General features: G+C 36.3%; 1 protein-coding gene across 2 annotated transcripts in view; it reads left to right on the top strand.

The window, feature by feature from the left end:
- LOC306876399 (insulin-like growth factor 2 mRNA-binding protein 2) overlaps positions 1-18,305 on the top strand; it is a 57,491-nt gene that overhangs the window by 31,525 nt on the left and 7,661 nt on the right. For both annotated transcript variants that reach the window (XM_079427522.1, XM_079427521.1), the window contains exons 3-10: positions 4,672-4,720; positions 6,383-6,434; positions 9,119-9,182; positions 9,927-10,214; positions 11,728-11,862; positions 11,943-12,065; positions 15,169-15,304; positions 16,596-16,730. In XM_079427522.1, the coding sequence (XP_079283648.1) occupies positions 4,672-4,720; positions 6,383-6,434; positions 9,119-9,182; positions 9,927-10,214; positions 11,728-11,862; positions 11,943-12,065; positions 15,169-15,304; positions 16,596-16,730 (982 nt within the window). The remainder of the gene's footprint in view (positions 1-4,671; positions 4,721-6,382; positions 6,435-9,118; positions 9,183-9,926; positions 10,215-11,727; positions 11,863-11,942; positions 12,066-15,168; positions 15,305-16,595; positions 16,731-18,305) is intronic.

The following is an 18,305-nucleotide window of genomic DNA, read 5'->3' as shown; positions in this document are numbered from 1 at the left end:
GCATGTAATTACATCTGTAATTAGTTTCTGTAATTACATTTATAATTACACTGTTGACCCATCATCCCTTACACCTTAACCTACCCATACCACCAAACCTGCCCCTAACCTTACCCGTATCCCACCTCAATAGCAGCAAAAGTGTTTTTCAGTACACTATGAACACATTAAGTACATTGTACTTATTTTTGAATGCAAGTAGGCTACATAGGCCTATTAGTTAAGGCCACCTATTATAAAGTGGGACCACTTCTTGTCATCCTTTATTTACTTTCATGTCCTTCCAGATCTGCTTGGCTATTTCCTCTGTGAAACACAGAAGATATTTTGAAGAATGTAAACAAACCGCTTTTTTTTTATTATTGATTAGCATCAGACTTTGTTAAATTGCCTTGTCATTTCCCCCACAGTTATGTTTGCATTCATCATTACCATCATCATACCAGGGCCAGATTTACTAAACAGGGCAAATTAGCGTTAGAGCTCAATTCCATAAAAGCGCCGATGGGAGGGGAAAATTCAGCGGGTGATTTACTGACAAGGTGTACATTAAAGAACACAGACACATCTCATTTCCATAAAGAGCGTTGCAAATTACCGCCTGCTTTAAGACAGGCTTTTTTTGGGCGTTAAATAATGCCGCAAATACCAGTGAATTGACGAGCACAAATCTTATTAAAACGCATTGCGTGATTCATTTAAATACTCTCCTCACATAAATTTTCCGATCGAAAGGGAAACTGCTACAAATGCATATTCAATAACTGTGTCTATGCCTTTTCAGCGCTAATTTCCCTCTGCGTGTGTTTAGTAAATCCTTTTTTTAACGCCAAATGAGGGTTTGTGCCGGCGCAAGCGGATAGTAAATCTGGCCCCAAATCTTAAATATGTTGTAGTGCCTAAATTCACTTTAGCTTCATTTTAGTGTTAAATTTCTACCCTAATATGAAAATAATCAGCATTGCAACAGAATGTTTAATATTGATGTATCCTTAGTATACACTACTGTTCAAAAGTTTGCAGTCGGTAAGATTTTTTAATGTTTTTGACTGTAGACTCTCATGCTTACCATTACCAAGTCAATAATAAAAAACAGTGATATTGTGAAATATTATGACATTTGATATATAACTATTTTCTGTTTGAATATATATGTAATTTATTCCTGTGATCAAAGCTGAATTCTCAGCATTATTACTCCAGTCTCCAGTGACACATGATCCTTCAGAAATCATTTTAATATGACGAATTAGTGCTCAAGAAACATTTCAGATTATTATCAATGATGAAAACAGTTTTGCTGCTTAATGTTTTTGTGGAAACTGATACTTTTCCCAAGATTGTTTGATGACTAGAAAGCATTTATTTGAAATATAAATCTTTTGTAACATTATAAATGTCTTTACTGTAATGTTTGATCAATTTAATGCATCCTTGCTGAATCAAATATTAATAAAAATTGTACTGACCTAAACTTTTGAATTGTATAGTGTATATATGGTTTGTAAAAAGATTATTTAAATGAATAGAACAGAAACAAATACATTGTGTAACAAAAAATAAATATATACATACATACAGTGTCTGCAAGTAAAAGCTGTTTATCTGTAGACTGGGATAATAGCATGGCTGGAGTAGCACTACAGGTGCATCAGAACTACAAATGACATGCCTGTCAACTCAATGGACTTCTCCACTGCAGACAGCATCATTGATTATAATGAGAGCAATTTAGTTTATCAAGTGGAGCCGATCATGTCCGCTGTAGATATGGTGTTACAGTTGAACCTCTAATTGGAGGGTCAAGATGAAGAGTAGGAGGATTGAGCTGAACTGCCATGCTCAGATGGGATATCCCAAATTGCCCCTTCTCAACAAGAGGCTTAAAAGGATTGACCGTTTGCAGGCCACAGCATTAGAAGCTCAAGGGATGCGTTAAGGCCGAAGCAGTTAGAAGGCTTGAGGAAGTGTCACGGTTTACAGAGCCGTGTGAGTGCTCGAATCCACAGAGTATTGCAAAGTGTGCTGGGCAGAGGGTGAGGAAAACGTGTAAAGACACAGCTTTGCAGTGTATTCAGTTGACTCTGTTCAGTTGAAAGAATGGGTTTAATCTCTTCCTGTTGGGCACCGTGAAAAATAATGCTTGGCGCATCTTTGTAAGCCTCTTGCGTGCAGTGTTGCCAGATTGGATGGATGATTTCCAGCCCAAAAGCTCACAAAAACCCACCCAAAATTTTAACTGTCAAAATAATGTGATAGAATGTAAATCAAGCCGTTTCTAACTCCTTATAACAAAATAATATAAATATAATGCTAGATAAATTTCCCATGGATCAAATCGGGGCAAATACATTAAAGAGAACTACCAAATATGATTAAATATGCAAGCAGACACTGTCAAAATGGCAATCAAGAAATGAACCGATACCCTCGAAAAACACATGCATCATTTTCAATGTCAACAGACAGAATTTAAATGCAAAAAAGTGCCTGATATAAGTGATCAGAATAAGCAACGTAATTGTAGGTATTTCACACTCGTTCATGCACACACCAAAACTTTGTCATTCTGTATGATAATCCAGCAATATGATAATAACAACAATGCTCTTACTTTCGTGTCGCTCTATAATTTCACACAGAAGTCTTTCGTGAAGTTCATATTCAACATAATATAGAATTTTTCACAGTCACAGCATTATATATAGGCATTATGATCACTTACAGTTATACATTCAAAATCAGATCCGTTATCATGCCGTCGCTCATGAATCATCACGATTGTCTGCTGATCCCTAGTGATTGGCTAAAAGTGCGGCTGCGACGTCAACATCAGCACCAGTCTCTTTTTAGTGTGCGTGTGTGTTTAGTAACGTTGTGATGACTGCAGTAGGCTATATATGCACACTTTTGCTTGTTTGTTAAGCAGTTAGCCTATACAATTGATGTGTTTTGAAAACCGCCAAACTGACCAAAAACCAGCCCAAATTTTGTCTCCCCCGTCCAAGCCAATATTTACCCGCACAATCGAATTCAAAACCGCCCAATCTGGCAACACTGCTTGCGTGCACTGTTATCCATCTGTTTACTCTGCATTCGTCTTGTCAAAGTCTACCTGCAGAAGAGCCCTAATGAACAGAGAGTGAAAGTGTCTCTCTCTGCGCTTTTAAATCTCTTCCTCTGGCCAGCTCGGTTCCACTTATTTTAATGTCGTTGTTAACAGCTTGCGGTGGAGCGGTTTGTGTGGCTTTGGTGTCAGTACGCTCACAGGCTGGTGGGTAGCGTCGGACCAGGGCGAATGAAGGATCACAGACACAGTCAAATCCCTCTGGTGCCAAGGAGTGAATGAGGGACCTGCTCTCCCTTTACTACTCCACTTCTTTCTCTCTCTCTCTCCTGAGCTTGTCATTGGACGGTTGCCCACAGCGAACACGATGAGCTTGTGATTGGTTTAAAGGATTTGAGCAAATTTTAGAATGGTGCTGAAAGACTTTGTACTTCTAGACAGCAAGGCAATAGATTTATCAAAATACTGTGCAATAACCGTATTAAAAATGCTTCAATAGGGGGCAAGTTTAAACTTTTTTTTTTTTTTTTTTTTTTTTAATAGTTGGCATAATTAGGTTGAAATTGGAATGAAAATTGTTATTTTCATTGCCATTACAGTGAAAAACATAGGATCCTGAGAAGAAATGCTCATTATTTATATATATATATATATGGTAACACTTTATTTTATGGTTACATCTATTAGTTGCTTATTAGCATGCATATTACTAGAATATTAGCCATGTATTCGTGCTAATTAAGCACATATTAATGCCTTATTCTACATCCCTAATCCTACCCAACACCTAAACTTAACAACTACCTTACTAACTATTAATAAGCAGCAAATTAAGAATTTATTGAGGGAAAAGTCATAGTTAATATAGTTAACGTGTTACCAAATATATATACACACACACACACACACACACAAATAAAAAAAATTGTGAAGACAGATGGCCAATGCAGATTATATCATGATATTTGATATTTATATATTTGCTCTGCAATAGCTTCTAGCCTACAAGATATTTTTTGTTCAATCAGAAAAACTGCATTTTAGCCTAAGAATAAAAATATTACAAGGCATGATTTTCACACATTTAACATAAAAATGAACAATATTTTCATGCAATGATTTCAACAATTTTTGTTTGTATACTGTATACCAATATCACAAAGCTTATTAGTATTTTTAACCGTAAAGTAAAACTTAACAGTATTTTTTTACTAAAACGTGTTTTTAAATGATAAATGTTATGCTGGACTATAAGTGTTTTCAGAGTCATTGATTCAGCGATTAAAATTGAGTTACTTAAATTTGTTCTGTCTTAGTTATGATTTATGAGATGATACAGTCTTTGAGGGAAAAACACTTAGAAATAATCACCATATTCACAATATTTCAAGAATGTGATTTATGCTTTCTCATGTCAAAACAAGTGGATAACTCAAGTTATAGTTTTGTCCCACTGTTTTGTTAGTTTCTGTTGGGTCTGATCTAGAGGCAGCCTGTATGTTTTCACGCTGTAGCACCTATGTTGAATACCGCTGTGCATCTGCCTTTCACTTTTTTTTTTTTTTTTTGTCTCACTGTCACTCTCTTTCTTTCTGTGTCCGCAGGAGTCGGAAGATTCAGATCCGGAACATTCCTCCTCATCTCCAGTGGGAGGTGAGTGTGTAACCGCTCGGACAGAGAGAACAGTGTGTGTGTGTGTGTGTGTGTGTGTGTGGTCAAGACTCTGTCTGTCTCCTCTGGGCTGCAGCGCTTCTTTCTTTAACTCACGGTGTGTTAGGGAAACTCCACCACACACACACACACACACACACACACACTTCCTCTGCAGTCCATGTGAATCTGTCTGGAGAGAGCTCAGCCCTGGTGACCCGATTGCAAATCCTGGTGACATCATCACAGTGAGCGCTGGCCCACTTGCACGCTCTCACACACTTGTGCATGTATTTGGACACTGTGCCTCTGTATTCTGCATTGCTCTTTTGAGTTTAGCGGTTCACTGTGTAAAAATTGATGCGTTCATTCGAAATCATACCATATGTGACCCTGGACCACAAAACCAGTCATAAGTGTCAATTTTTAAAAATCGAGATTTATACATAAATCTGAAAGCTGAATAAATAATATTTCCCATTTAATGTATGGTTTGTTATGATAGGACAATATTTGGCTGAGATACAACTATTTGAAAATCTGGAATCTGAGGGAGCAAAAATCTCCTTTTAAAGTTGTCCAAATGAAGTTCTTAGCAATGCATATTACTAATCAAAAATTAAGTTTTGATATATTTACGGTAGGAAACTTACTAAATATCTTCATGGAACATGATCTTTACTTAATATCCTAATGATTTTTGGCATAAAAGAAAAATCTATAATTTTGACCTATATAATGTATTGTTGGCTATTGCTACAAATATACCCCAGCGACTTAAGACTGCTTTTGTGCTCCAGGGTCAGATATGAGCAATTACTACTCACACACGAGGCTGTTTTGGTGACATTTGCACACCGGTTTTGAATCTGAGCATGAACAGGCACTTGACACAAGCTTTGCAGAACTGAAGAATATCATTGTTTGATGCATTGTTTTGCGAATATTTTTATTCAAAGTTATATGATGAATAAATAAAAGCCCCAGGTGACTGAACTGTTGTTGTACGACGAGAGCTACATTACTGTTCAAAAGTTTGGGGTCAGTTAGATTTTTTTAATTAAAGAAATGGATATTTTTGTAGCAAGGAGCATTAAATTGTGACACAAAGGTGACAGTAAAAAACTATTAATGTTGCAAAAGATTACGGTTTCAAATAAATGCTGTTCTTTTGAATTCATCAAATAATTATGTGAGAAAAAAAACATTGAGCAGTATATTAACTGTTATCAACATTGATAATAGTAAGACATGTTTCTTGAGCACCTATTTAGCAAATTAGAATGATTTCTTCTGAAAGACTGGCATAATGGCTGCTGAAATTCAGCTTTATCATCACATAAAGCATTTTAATAAATTTAATCACAGTTTTACTGCATTTTCAATCAAATAAACAAGATATGAGACGCCTTTCAAAAGCAAAAATCCTACTTCCACCAAACTTTTAAATGGTAGTGTATGTATACTTTGTGTTAGACGGAGAAATAATAGCATACCGGGTTTGATATTTGGCATAATGGTGAGTATAATGATGGCATTTTCATTTCGGGATGAACTATTGATTTTATTTCCCATCTCTCCTATTTTCTGGCATTCAATCTAAAAACAGTTTTTGAGATGTTTTGCTGTTTGTGTTTGTAACTGATTGTTCTCTTCTCATTGCAGGTTTTGGACGGCCTATTAGCAGAGTATGGTACTGTAGAAAATGTGGAGCAAGGTAAATGAGTCTAAAGTGAATATTGTGAATAAAGTGAATTTTATTAAGCAGTGCTAAATTCCATCTAAAAATCTTCAAATACTTTTGTAATCAACATGTTTGCAGCTTGTATCTGGTGGATGCTGAATCACATTCATATTTACGGTATAAGTGAAGTACCCATTAAGAGTCTTTTTTGTTTGGGACTTGTGCTGATGTACTGTGGATGAGTCTAAATTGCTAACAGACAGTGGACTACAGAGACGATGTGTGCGTTTAGATCACATGTTATCCAAACTTAAATCACATCAACACATGCTGCCAGTGGAGACGACTCAGTTTTGAGGTTCTGTAATTGTCTTACCCAAATGAGAGCGAGCGTGAGGCACACAGGCAGGGCGCCTGCGACTGAGTGTGAATGAGAGGAGGTCACAGACAGAGGGATGAACTCGGCTCTGGCTGACATGAGCAGTGTGATGGATTGAAGTGGGACTGGACAGAGTGGCCAGGCTCCAGCTGTAACGTGTGTAGGGAGTTAGGCGCCTGCGGTCTCTTTCGGAGCTGAGACGGATTGCGTGTATACCTGGTATTTAGTTGTGATTCGATAAAAAGGTCTCTTGATTTAGTGACTATGAATAAATGAAATGTTGTTACAGTGGTGCTTGATGACCTGTCATTGTGTGCTGATATCAAACAGCTGTTCATAATCCAGACAAAAGCCCTATTTGCACAGGATTAGTATTACCTGGTGACCTCCAGTCATTTGTAATAATTGCAGAGGTTGTCTGTGATCTTATTCCTGTGCGACTCGGCCATGTCTGTAATTTGTAAAGTAAAAATTCCCCTGCAAATAACCTACCATATTTCGCTGAACACCGAGGTCCTGTGATAATATTAGTCCCGTGCGATTCGGCATCTCTGTGATTTGGCCAGCATTTGGCGGGTCGTATATCATTTTTCAAGGTTTTTGTTTCCTGTGTGCCTTTTTTTTATCCATCTTTCGCAAAGAATGGAGCTGCAATGAAGTGTTTGATAGTATTTTGGGTGCTGTCATATCGCTACACCATACAATTTGCAGAAAGAGAAAGCTGAAAAGTTTAATGTGTTACAAATAAATCAAGCATAAAGCTTGAGATATTATTTTAACCTGGTGAAATGTAAATGACACGGGGCACAAAACTATATTAGTTTTTTTTTTTTTTTTTTAATCCATCTAATTGGACCATAGAACGGGACTCTCAAAGCTTTGATATCCGGGAGATAAGTTAGTAATTTCGAGTAAAATCACAGGCTTCGAATGCACCACACGAAATTCAGATGTGGGGTGGGCGGGGATTTCAAAATCACACATGGTCCCCAGATAATACTAATCCCGTGCGAATAGGGCTAAAGACACTCTTATCTTAGTAAATGTGTCTGTGATATCCAGAATGTGAATGAGTCAACAATAAAGGAAAAAAGTTTCAGAAATGTTCCTATTTGTATTGGTTTCGTAGTTTATTTTTAAGTGTTTAAATTGTTAAAACTCTATTGATTAATATTTAAAATGGTTTGATCTGAAACATTAAAGTGTGACAAACATGCAATAAAATAAAAAATCAGGAAGGGGGCCAACACTTTTTCACACCACTGTATGTGTTGAAACGGCTAATAATAAAATGTGACATTCAGTAGTTTTGTCTCATATTCATCTTTTAATCATATTTACATCCCATAGTGCAAAGTCACACTTTTTTGATGCACATGGAGGAATTTATTCGGCAAATGCGTTTCCATCTCCCATTATTTGCATTAACCCTTTAAGTCAAAAACCAGCTTACTGTCTCAAAAACTACAGAATTCCCAGTCCAGTCTGAATGGATGAAATCACAGACCATCATAATAATTATAACTCCAGCATCATTTAGAAAATAAATTAAATAAATATGATGGTGTCAGCATGACGTAAGGGCATCGCTACTTCTCGTCGTTCTTTCTCAGAGCTTATTGCGTGATGTGTCTTCATTGGTGACACTCATCGGTTCTGAGATTGATCGCTTGCGCTGTCTTACAGCAAGGCTTTGTGGTTCTCTTCATGTGTGAAGCTCTGGATTTCTGCCCAGACATCCCACTCAACTTCTACTGTTCTTCCAGACAGACTGTCTGGTCCTCTAGGCACACAACTCCATCTAATCAATAAAAAGGCAGGCTTTCCTCTTAAAAATGCCATGCACATGCACATTGTCTCTGCAGTGGCTTCTGTCTGTAATTATTCAAATGACCCAAGAGGAATTCAAGGCACAACCTTCATTTAGCCCCATTTCACACTCTTCAGAGAATATAATACAGCTTGACCTTTAGAGATCCGGATCTTTACGCAGGTGCTATTGTTAGCTGTTGGATGCGTATAGCTGCATGAACTCTTCAAGTGGAGGTCTTTCCCTCATTGTGTGTGTATTTAGATGATACACAGGGCTTTGATCTACGGACGTCAGGGTTGTTTTGTGCTTGTCCTGTGAGGTACACATCTGGCCATGGCACAGTAATCCTTAGTTTGTATGCAGACACTGAGACACACAAGTGGCTCTTCACAGCACTAGTGTAAAACTTCATTTGTTTGTCTGTATGCACATAATACAGAAGCATGCAGTCTCATATTTATGAATATGATCGAGCTCCCTTTTTCTAACTCATATTTTCTCTCTCTATATTCATTCTTTTTGCAGTTAACACTGATACAGAAACAGCAGTGGTGAATGTGACCTATTCAACAAAAGAAGAGGCTAAAATGTAAGAATCTAAGTATGAAGTTTTTTTTTAGGGATGGACAGTATGACCAAAATCATATATATAGACATTAAGTTTAACTGTAGTTATTTTTGCTCATTTTAATATTATTAAAAATATTTATGATTCTTATATGAAATGTATAAATAAAATAATTGATATTTTTTTTATTACAATTATAGTATGAAGCTCCGTTTTTGTTACTGTATATATACTGTACATAACTTAGAAAGAAATTAAAGCTAAATAGGAATATTAAAAATTAAAGCATGAAGCAAAATGACAAACTTAAGTTAAGATTAAAATAAAAACTGAATGTACAAAAAAGATAAGCCTAAATACTATAACAGTAAATAAATAACATTAATATAACACTGGCATTAAATTGTATACTGTTACTAAATTTAAATATGTAAAAAAATAGCTCGTTATTTAAGTAATTAGTAACTACAAGCAACTAATTACATTTTTTGTCACATTAATAACATATATCAGAATTAATTTTTTCCCAACGAAAAATGTAATCCCAAAATGTTTCAATAAATCAGTCCCATTATAATCGGAAAAAAGTTTTCTTCATCGTCCATGCTTTTCTACAGAAAGGTTAGTGCATTTCTAACGGTCACTGGTTATGCATCGTCACACTGCCCTGCCTTATTTTTTGATTTACAAAAGAGCAGTACAAAGCTCACCGTCTGTACTCTGTCATTGTATTCCACTGATAACTGTCCCCCTCTGTGTCCTCAGAGCTGTAGAGAAGTTAACAGGACAGACCTTTGAGGATTACTCCTTTAAAGTGTCTTATATTTTGGATATGGATGCTGCTCCGCCTCTGCCTGCGACCCGGAATCGTCAGGGTGGAAGGACATCACGGGACGAGGACTCCCAGCCCGGGACCTCTGCAGGCTCCCTGGGGCCCCGACAGAAACAGCCAGACTTCCCCCTGCGCATGCTGGTGCCCACGCAGTTTGTGGGAGCCATCATTGGCAAGGAGGGGCTCACAATCAAAAACATCACCAAACAGACTCAGTCGAAGTGAGTGAGAGAGTGGGATCCTTCAGTGTACGGAAGAGACATCTGTGGTTAAGATTCAGAAGAATTCTTTCAATGCACTGGGATTAATATCACTACAACTTAAGGTCGAATTCTCACTATTAACCATTAACTACGATATATATTACTATACTAATTTGCTGCTTATTAATAATTAGTAAGGTAGTTGTTAAGTGTAGGTGTCACATGTTTGAGTTCCTGTTTGTCCTTATTTGGTTTAGTTCCTGTTCTCATTAGTTTCTCATCATTCATTCAGATCACCTGTGTTGTATTATTCATCTCGTTTGCTCTTTAGCTTGCCGGTCTTTATAAGCCTTCTGTTTCTGTTCAGTCTTGGATTAATGTTGATTAATGGAAATCGTGTGTTGATGTTTATTAAAGACTCCTTCCGTCTCCTCCTCCTTCGTGCGCCTAGTTCTACAACCACGTCCCGGGACAGTAGGATTAGGTGTGCAGGATAGAAGTACTAATAAACAGCCAATTTGTTAATCATAGACATGCTAATAAGCAACTAGTTAATAGTGAGAATTGGTCCCTATGCTAAAGTGTTCCCTATATAAATTAATTGCATAATAAATGTATTAATTACAAATGTGATATACACTACCATTAAAAACTTTGGGCTTGGTAAGATTTTTTTGGAAACGTTTACAATAATGCTTCATTCGTTAACTACATTATTTAAGATGAACTAACGATGAACGAATACTTCTGCAGCATTTATCTTAGTTTTGAAGCTACACTTTTACTAATACAGTTTTGAAGATCAAAAGTTGTATCTGTTAATATAGTGTGAACTAACATTAACAAAGGTTAATAAATTCTGTAAAAATATATTGCTTTCTGCTGGTTCATTAGTTTATTTATTAACTTCTGTTAACAAATTTCATCTTATGTTTTACAGATATTTTTTTGTTTTTGAAAGAATGCTCATCAAGGCTCATTTTATGCAAAATACAATAAAAACAATATTGCCAAATATAATTTTTTTCTATTTTAATATATTTTAAAATGTTCAAATAAAATGTATTCCTGTGATGGCAAAGCTGAATTTTATCATTATATCAGTCTTCAGTCATGGTTAGAAACAAGAAGTATTAATACTGTATTATACTGATTAATTTTCTTCAGGATTCTTTGATAAACCGACAGCATTTATTTTGTAACATTATAAATGTCTTTACTGTCACTTTTGATCATTTCAGTGCATCCATGCTGAATAAAAATGCTAATTAAAAATTATTGGCTTAAATGTTTTAAATGGTAATGCACATAGAATTGCTTCAATTAAATACCCATTTTATATAATATTCATTGCTAAGATCATCTGTTGCTAAGATCATATATTTTGCACACTAAATATCCTGGAAATATGTCACATTTCTTCATCAAATTTGGCTGTAAGCATGAACTCAATGAGCATGAAACAATGATTTTAAACACATGCTTGATGACATTGAAAGCTTTTCATATGTCTGATCTCTGATCCTCATAGGGTGGACATCCATCGTAAGGAGAACGCGGGAGCGGCAGAGAAGCCGATCAGCATCCACTCCACTCCTGAAGGCTGCTCCGCCGCGTGCCGCATGATCATGGACATCATGCAGAAAGAGGCTGATGACACGAAGGTGTAAGTCTGGATCTTCTAGAGTCACGAGACCTCTTTAAATACAGCTCTGTGGTTGCCAACTTGTGGTCTTGCTTTTGTAGAACTGAGGATATTCCTCTGAAGGTCCTGGCCCACAACAGTCTAGTCGGAAGACTGATCGGGAAGGAGGGCAGGAACCTGAAGAAGATTGAAGAGGAGACAGAGACCAAGATTACCATCTCCTCGTAAGTGGCTGTTGCATTTAATGGCTTTCAACTGGTGAAAACAAGGGAAGTTCATAATTGTTTCACTGTTGTGTCAAAATCTATAATGTTTTGTCACACTTCAGCTGAACATATTTCTCTGATTCTTTATGGAGGCATACATGATTACTTGGTTCACCATGGAGAGTTGTTTTGATAGGAAATATGGTGTTCTGTTGTGACGATATTGATCAAAACGTGATCTGAACATGTGACATCTGGCTGCTAAGTGCTGGGATCTGGTTCAGAGCATCAGAGTACAGGTGGTCTTATGTATTTCCCAGAAATAAGCTTAGGAAGTGAGTCACCCAATTAAGCCCTAACCAGGACTCATGACGTCATTGCATTGCTGTCCCTCTAAAAGCGGCCTCATTTACCAATGCTCATCAATACCAATTTAAATAACTTGCTCTTCACCCAGAGTCCCACGTACTTCCAGGTTGATTCAGGATGACTGTGTTCATCACGGCAGAGATCCACTACAATTTGTCTTGGTATTCAGTTCAAGAACAACATACAGTAAGAGCAATGCAATGCAGCCAATTAGTGTTGTCTTTCTATGACGTGGTTCAGATCTCTGCCATCCTGTGCTTCAGTTAAATCATGCCATAATGAAAGGGGCGTTGTGCTCCCTTTGTGCATTCGGCAAGAACAGACATAAAAGCACATATAGTAAATTCTTGTAAATTATCAATTAAAAATAAATAATAAGCATTTAAAATAAAAAAACAGATGGGGTATATTTTGTTGCTTTCCATCTTGCTATTGACAATTAATAATTATAGTAATAATGAATTACCCCCCCCCCCCCATTTATTTTTTTAATAATAATAATAATAATAATAAAATATATTGACACATTTAGAGTGCTGTAATTATTACAAAAAATCCTAATATCAGTCAAAACCAATATGATCAGATCATACGCATAATATAATAATAATAGTACTGTCAAACGATTAATCCAAAATAAAAGTTTTTGTTTACATATTATGCATGTGTGTGTATAGGGCTGGGTATTGAGTTCGATACTTTTTAGGCATTGCCTCGAATTGCCTCGATACCATCGAGTATCGAAAAACGACTTGTCGTTCGGTACCAAATTTCGAGACCTAAGGGGTTAATCTCATCATATTTAAAGATAAATGAAATTAATGTTTTATGCCTTCATTTAAAAACCACATACAGAACACAGAATTTCTGAGGAAAAAGAAAACATTTCATAAGACTATTTTAAGAATAAATTTGTTTTTATGCATTCAAATAATTAGACATACTACAACACAGAATTTAATAACAATAAAACATATGGTGAAAGAAAATAAAACACCCACTTATGAAAGTGGATAAAGATTTTCAATTTCTTGAAGTCTTTAACAACCTAGAATAAATGAATAGAAATGATGATTCTGTCCGAGCTATGCGTTTTAAAACAAACGCGCACTACTGTAAACGTAGCCTAACAGATGTGTAAACTGAAAACTATTTGAACTTAATTAAAACTATTTGCACTGATTTATTGTGTTGGATATATTTTGTTCCTTTGTGCAGTGGCTGAGGAGATGATGCTTTGAGTCTGTATACATGACAACAAGCTGAAAAAATAAATCCAAAGTTTTTTGAGATAATGTAATCTTGTTAAAACTGATTTCATAAAATTGGTGTCGAAAAAAAGTATCGTTTAGGAGCCGGTATCGAACTCAAGGTATCGGTATCGGTATCAAATTTTTGAACGATACCCAGCCCTATGTGTGTACTGTGTACAGTGCCTATAGAAAATATTCATACCCCCTTCATTTTTTTCACATTTTATGTTATGTTAAACTGCTTTAAATTACTTTTGCACTCACCATAATGAAGCAAAAACCGGATTTATTACAACTTTACAAATGTATTAAAAATGAAACACTGAAAAAAATGACATTGCACAAGTCTTTATACCCTTTGCTTTGTAACTTGAAATTTAGATCAGGAGCATTCCAGTTTCACTGGATCGTCTTTGAGATGTTTCTATACTCCGACTGGAGTTAACCTGTGGAAAATTCAGCTGAATGGACTTGATTTGGAAAGGCACACATTCCTGTCTATATAAAGTTTAACAGCTGAAATGGATGTCAGAGCAAAAACTAAGCCATGAGGGTCAAAGGAATGGCCTGCAGAGCTGGGAGATAGGATTGTGTTGAGACAGATCTGGGGAAGACTACAGAAAAAAATGCAGCTGTGTTGAAGGTTCACAGGAGCATTTGGCCTCCATAATCCTTAATGGATGAAGTTTGAAACAATCAGGACTCTTCCTAGATCTAGCCTCCTGGCCAAACTGAGCAATCGAAGGAGAAAGGTCTTGGTTAGAAAGGTGATCAAGACACTGATGGTCACTCTGGTTGAGCTCCATGATCTTATATGGAGATGGGAGAAACTTACAGAAGAACAAACATCACTGCGACACTCCACCGATCTGGGCTTGATGGCAAAGTGACCAAACTCAAGCTTCTCCTCAGTAAAGATGCATGACACCCTGATTGGAATTTACAAAAATAGACCCAAATAACTCTATGAAAAAAAGATTCTCTGGTATGATGAACCTCAGTTCCTTATTCATGTCTGAGGAAAACCAAGCACCACTTATCACCTGCATAATACCATCCCGATGGTGAAGCATGGTGGCGGCAGCATCGTGCAGTGGGGGTGTTTCAGCGGCAGGGACTGGGGGAAGTGATCAGAGAAGACGGAAAGCTGAATGCAGCTAAATACAGAGAGATCTTTAATGAAAACCTGGTTCAGAGCGCTCAGAACTTCAGACTGGGCTGAAAGTTCACCTTCCAACATGACAATCACCCTCTGCACACAGCGAAGACAATGCAGGAGAAGCTTAGGGACGACTCTATGAAGGTCCTAGAAGGTACTGTTGATATGATGGTCTCATCATATCAACAGTATAATAATTAATAGGACCTTGCCTTGCCTTACTTAATTAAAAATACCCTCACTGATCTGACTCTTATCTGTCAAAAGTAGTTTATATCTTAAACATGTACCAATGATTTTACTCTCACCTACTTTTTGTCTTTCTTGATTCTTTCCACAGTTTACAGGACTTAACTATTTATAACCCAGAGAGAACCATTATAGTGAAGGGGAGTATCGAGGCCTGTTGTAGGGCTGAAGTGGAGATCATGAGAAAGCTGAGGGAAGCCTATGAGAATGATATTGCTGCTATTAATGTAAGTGTTTGTGGTTTTGATAACAGAAAATGTGATTTCCATCTATAAGCCACCGTTTTTATGTCGTAATCAATATCTCAGATTTAACTCAAACCTGATATGCTCTGTATAAAACGCTGCTTATTGTGCGTCAAGTGTGATCCACCTTGAGTCAGCGTCTAATAGAAGACTAGGCGGTTAAATGCCTCGTCTGTTTACTCGTGCTCAGTTATTGACTGTGTTTATAGGAAACAGCCTTGAGTCAGTCCGTCCCCTGCCGTGCATACGGAGAACGCACTGTCATCCTGTCAACAGCCGTTCACACAGACGTGCTCGCACATGCACACCATTCCCCGTTTACATGCATGACGTCACTGCCAGTGTCTGAGGGAGGTGAAGCCGGAGACTGAGAGCAAATACTGCAACAATAGCATCATCATTCTCGTTTACATCCAATGCCTCTCTTCATCTTCAGTGAGTCATTTATTTTGCGGAAGAGGCATCTATCAAATACACAGATCAAATTTATGCAGTTTCATTTATACTCACGCATTAGTCAGTCTTCAGTCAGGCGTATGGTAAATTATTCATGCTTGGATCAAGTGTTTCTGCGACAGTTTCGTGTGTTAAGTGTCTGTTAGTTGATCCCTGTAACCTTCATTCTCTTTTGTGGGAAGGAGAAGATGAATCAGACAGAACATGAAAAATTAGACATGAAGTCCTCTGTCAAGACTAAACAGCATAACTTCTTATCTAAAATCGTTTGCCACGATGCAGCGGGTCGATAGAGCCACCTAGCGTGACGGTAGCAATATTACAAGACTTATAACAAATACGTGACCCTGGAGCACAAAAGCAGTCTTAAGTCGCTGGGGTATATTTGTAGCAATAGCCAACAATACACTGTATGAGTCAAAATGATCCATTTTTCTTTTATGCCAAAATCATTAGGATATTAAGTAAAGATCATGTTCCATGAAGATATTTTCTAAATTTCTTACTGTAAATATATCAAAACTTAATTTTTAATTAGTAATATGCATTGCTAAGAACTTCATTTGAACAACTTGAAAGGCGATTTTATCAATATTTAGATTTTTTCGCACCCTCAGATTCCAGATTTATTCAGCTTTCAGATGATGTATAAATCTCAGTTTTGAAACATTGACCCTCCAGGGTCACATATTCACATACAGCTCACAAATACAGTGAAACTGAGAATGTTTTTACTCAAATGAGTTAGTATCAAGAAGAACATGATAGCTTGAGGTCATGCACTGAGTAATCATTCATAATCCATGATGTGTTGCAGCAACAAACCAACCTTATCCCCGGGTTAAGCCTGAGCGCACTGGGCATCTTTTCAACCGGTTTGTCAGTATTGCCGCCAGCTGCTGGGCCCAGAGGCGTCCCACCCGTACCCCCAACTGGCTACAACCCTTTTCTTGTGAGTACAAACCACAGAATGGACTTCATTATGGAACTACAGCATATTTGGATGTTCCATCCTCAGGAATGTGTTCCATTTAGCAGGTCAAAATTCTGATTTGAACAATTAGATTCATGTTGCAGGAGTGGCAGAAATGATAGAAACAAGATTTTACCAGTTGTAATTCAAAATCAATTTGTTATTATACAAATAATTATTCATATATATGTAAGTAATATATATGTATATTATTTTGCATATTTATAATACATTACTGGCTTAAGTAATTAGACACTTTAAATATTTAAACGGTTAACAATTGTCAAAATGGTTTAAACATCAAAACAAATTAAATAATAAAAAGTTGCATTTTAAACATTTATTATTAATAACATGTATTTCTGGAAACACCGAATATGTTGTGTATGATAACATTTTTGTTGCATAATTTATACTAAAAATGACTAAATAAATTGATGTAAATGAAATTTTGTCATTTACATCGTTAAATTAAAGTTTGAAGTTCTACATTCTGTTCTGTTTACTAGTTCCATTTCAGGAATTAAATGGAAATTTAATCTGAATTCTATCCTGACATTTAGTCACACTGTACACAGTGAGTGCTCACCTTAGCATGCATCCTACTCGTGTTTGAGTTGTATAATTCTTCCGGTCGGTTAGTGCAGGATTCCCCTTCATATTTAGTGATGAGTCAGAAAGGACAGCTTATGGCTCACGGATGAACTAATGAAGGTAGAATGAGTGTGTGGGTGTGTGAGATGGCACTCATTACTGAATCACTGCTTTTTATCATCCTCAGTAGTACTGTAAAACTGGAGTAGTCATTTATTGTAAATTGTTACAGCAGGTTTTTATTGTTGCACTTCTTTGCTTACGGTAAATCAAGCTCTCTTCATTACATTAGTGACTTTGGCTTTTATCCTCAATAACTAATCATACTTCTGGAAACTGTTGCTAAAAATCAAAGTTAGTATCCTCACCAGCCAGCTAGTAATGCTAGTAACTGACCAGCTGGTTAGCCAGCTTCTCGATTAATATATATATGGAAATGCCCTTTGAAAACATAGTTACACTTTGAGTTACAAACAAAAGTAGCTAAATAGGTTGCATTTTAGTCTTTTTTTTTTAATGCAGTTTTTTTTATAAGCAAAACAGTTACACAACACTTGTATATCAAAAAGAGAAAAAATAAATAAAAAGGTTGCAATTAATAAATGGGGCAGTGTCTTTTTTAAAGATCATTTTAAAGTAGGGCTAATGATCTATTAAAGAAATGATTAATTAATCATACAGGGTTCTGTAGTTAATCATGATTAATTGCACCTAACATCAGCATTTGTTATCATAAATATATTTTTACATTGAATCTCCAAATTAATGTGGAAACAAAATGACAGTATTTTAAATATTTGATAGTTATTTGTGTTTTTTTTTTTTATGAATTATGCATTGCAGTTCATGCTGGTCTAATCAGCAGGAATGTTAATCAAAATAAATTTGAAAGCATAAAAGTGAATTTATGAGGACTGACAGATTAACTATATCCCCTTTTTTTAATTATTTACATGGGTA

This window comes from Barbus barbus (assembly GCF_936440315.1).
Source record: "Barbus barbus genome assembly, chromosome: 10".
Classification (NCBI taxonomy): Eukaryota; Metazoa; Chordata; class Actinopteri; order Cypriniformes; family Cyprinidae; genus Barbus; species Barbus barbus.
The sequence above is the reverse complement of the archived record's forward strand: the minus strand, read 5'-3'. Positions and strand labels throughout refer to the sequence as shown.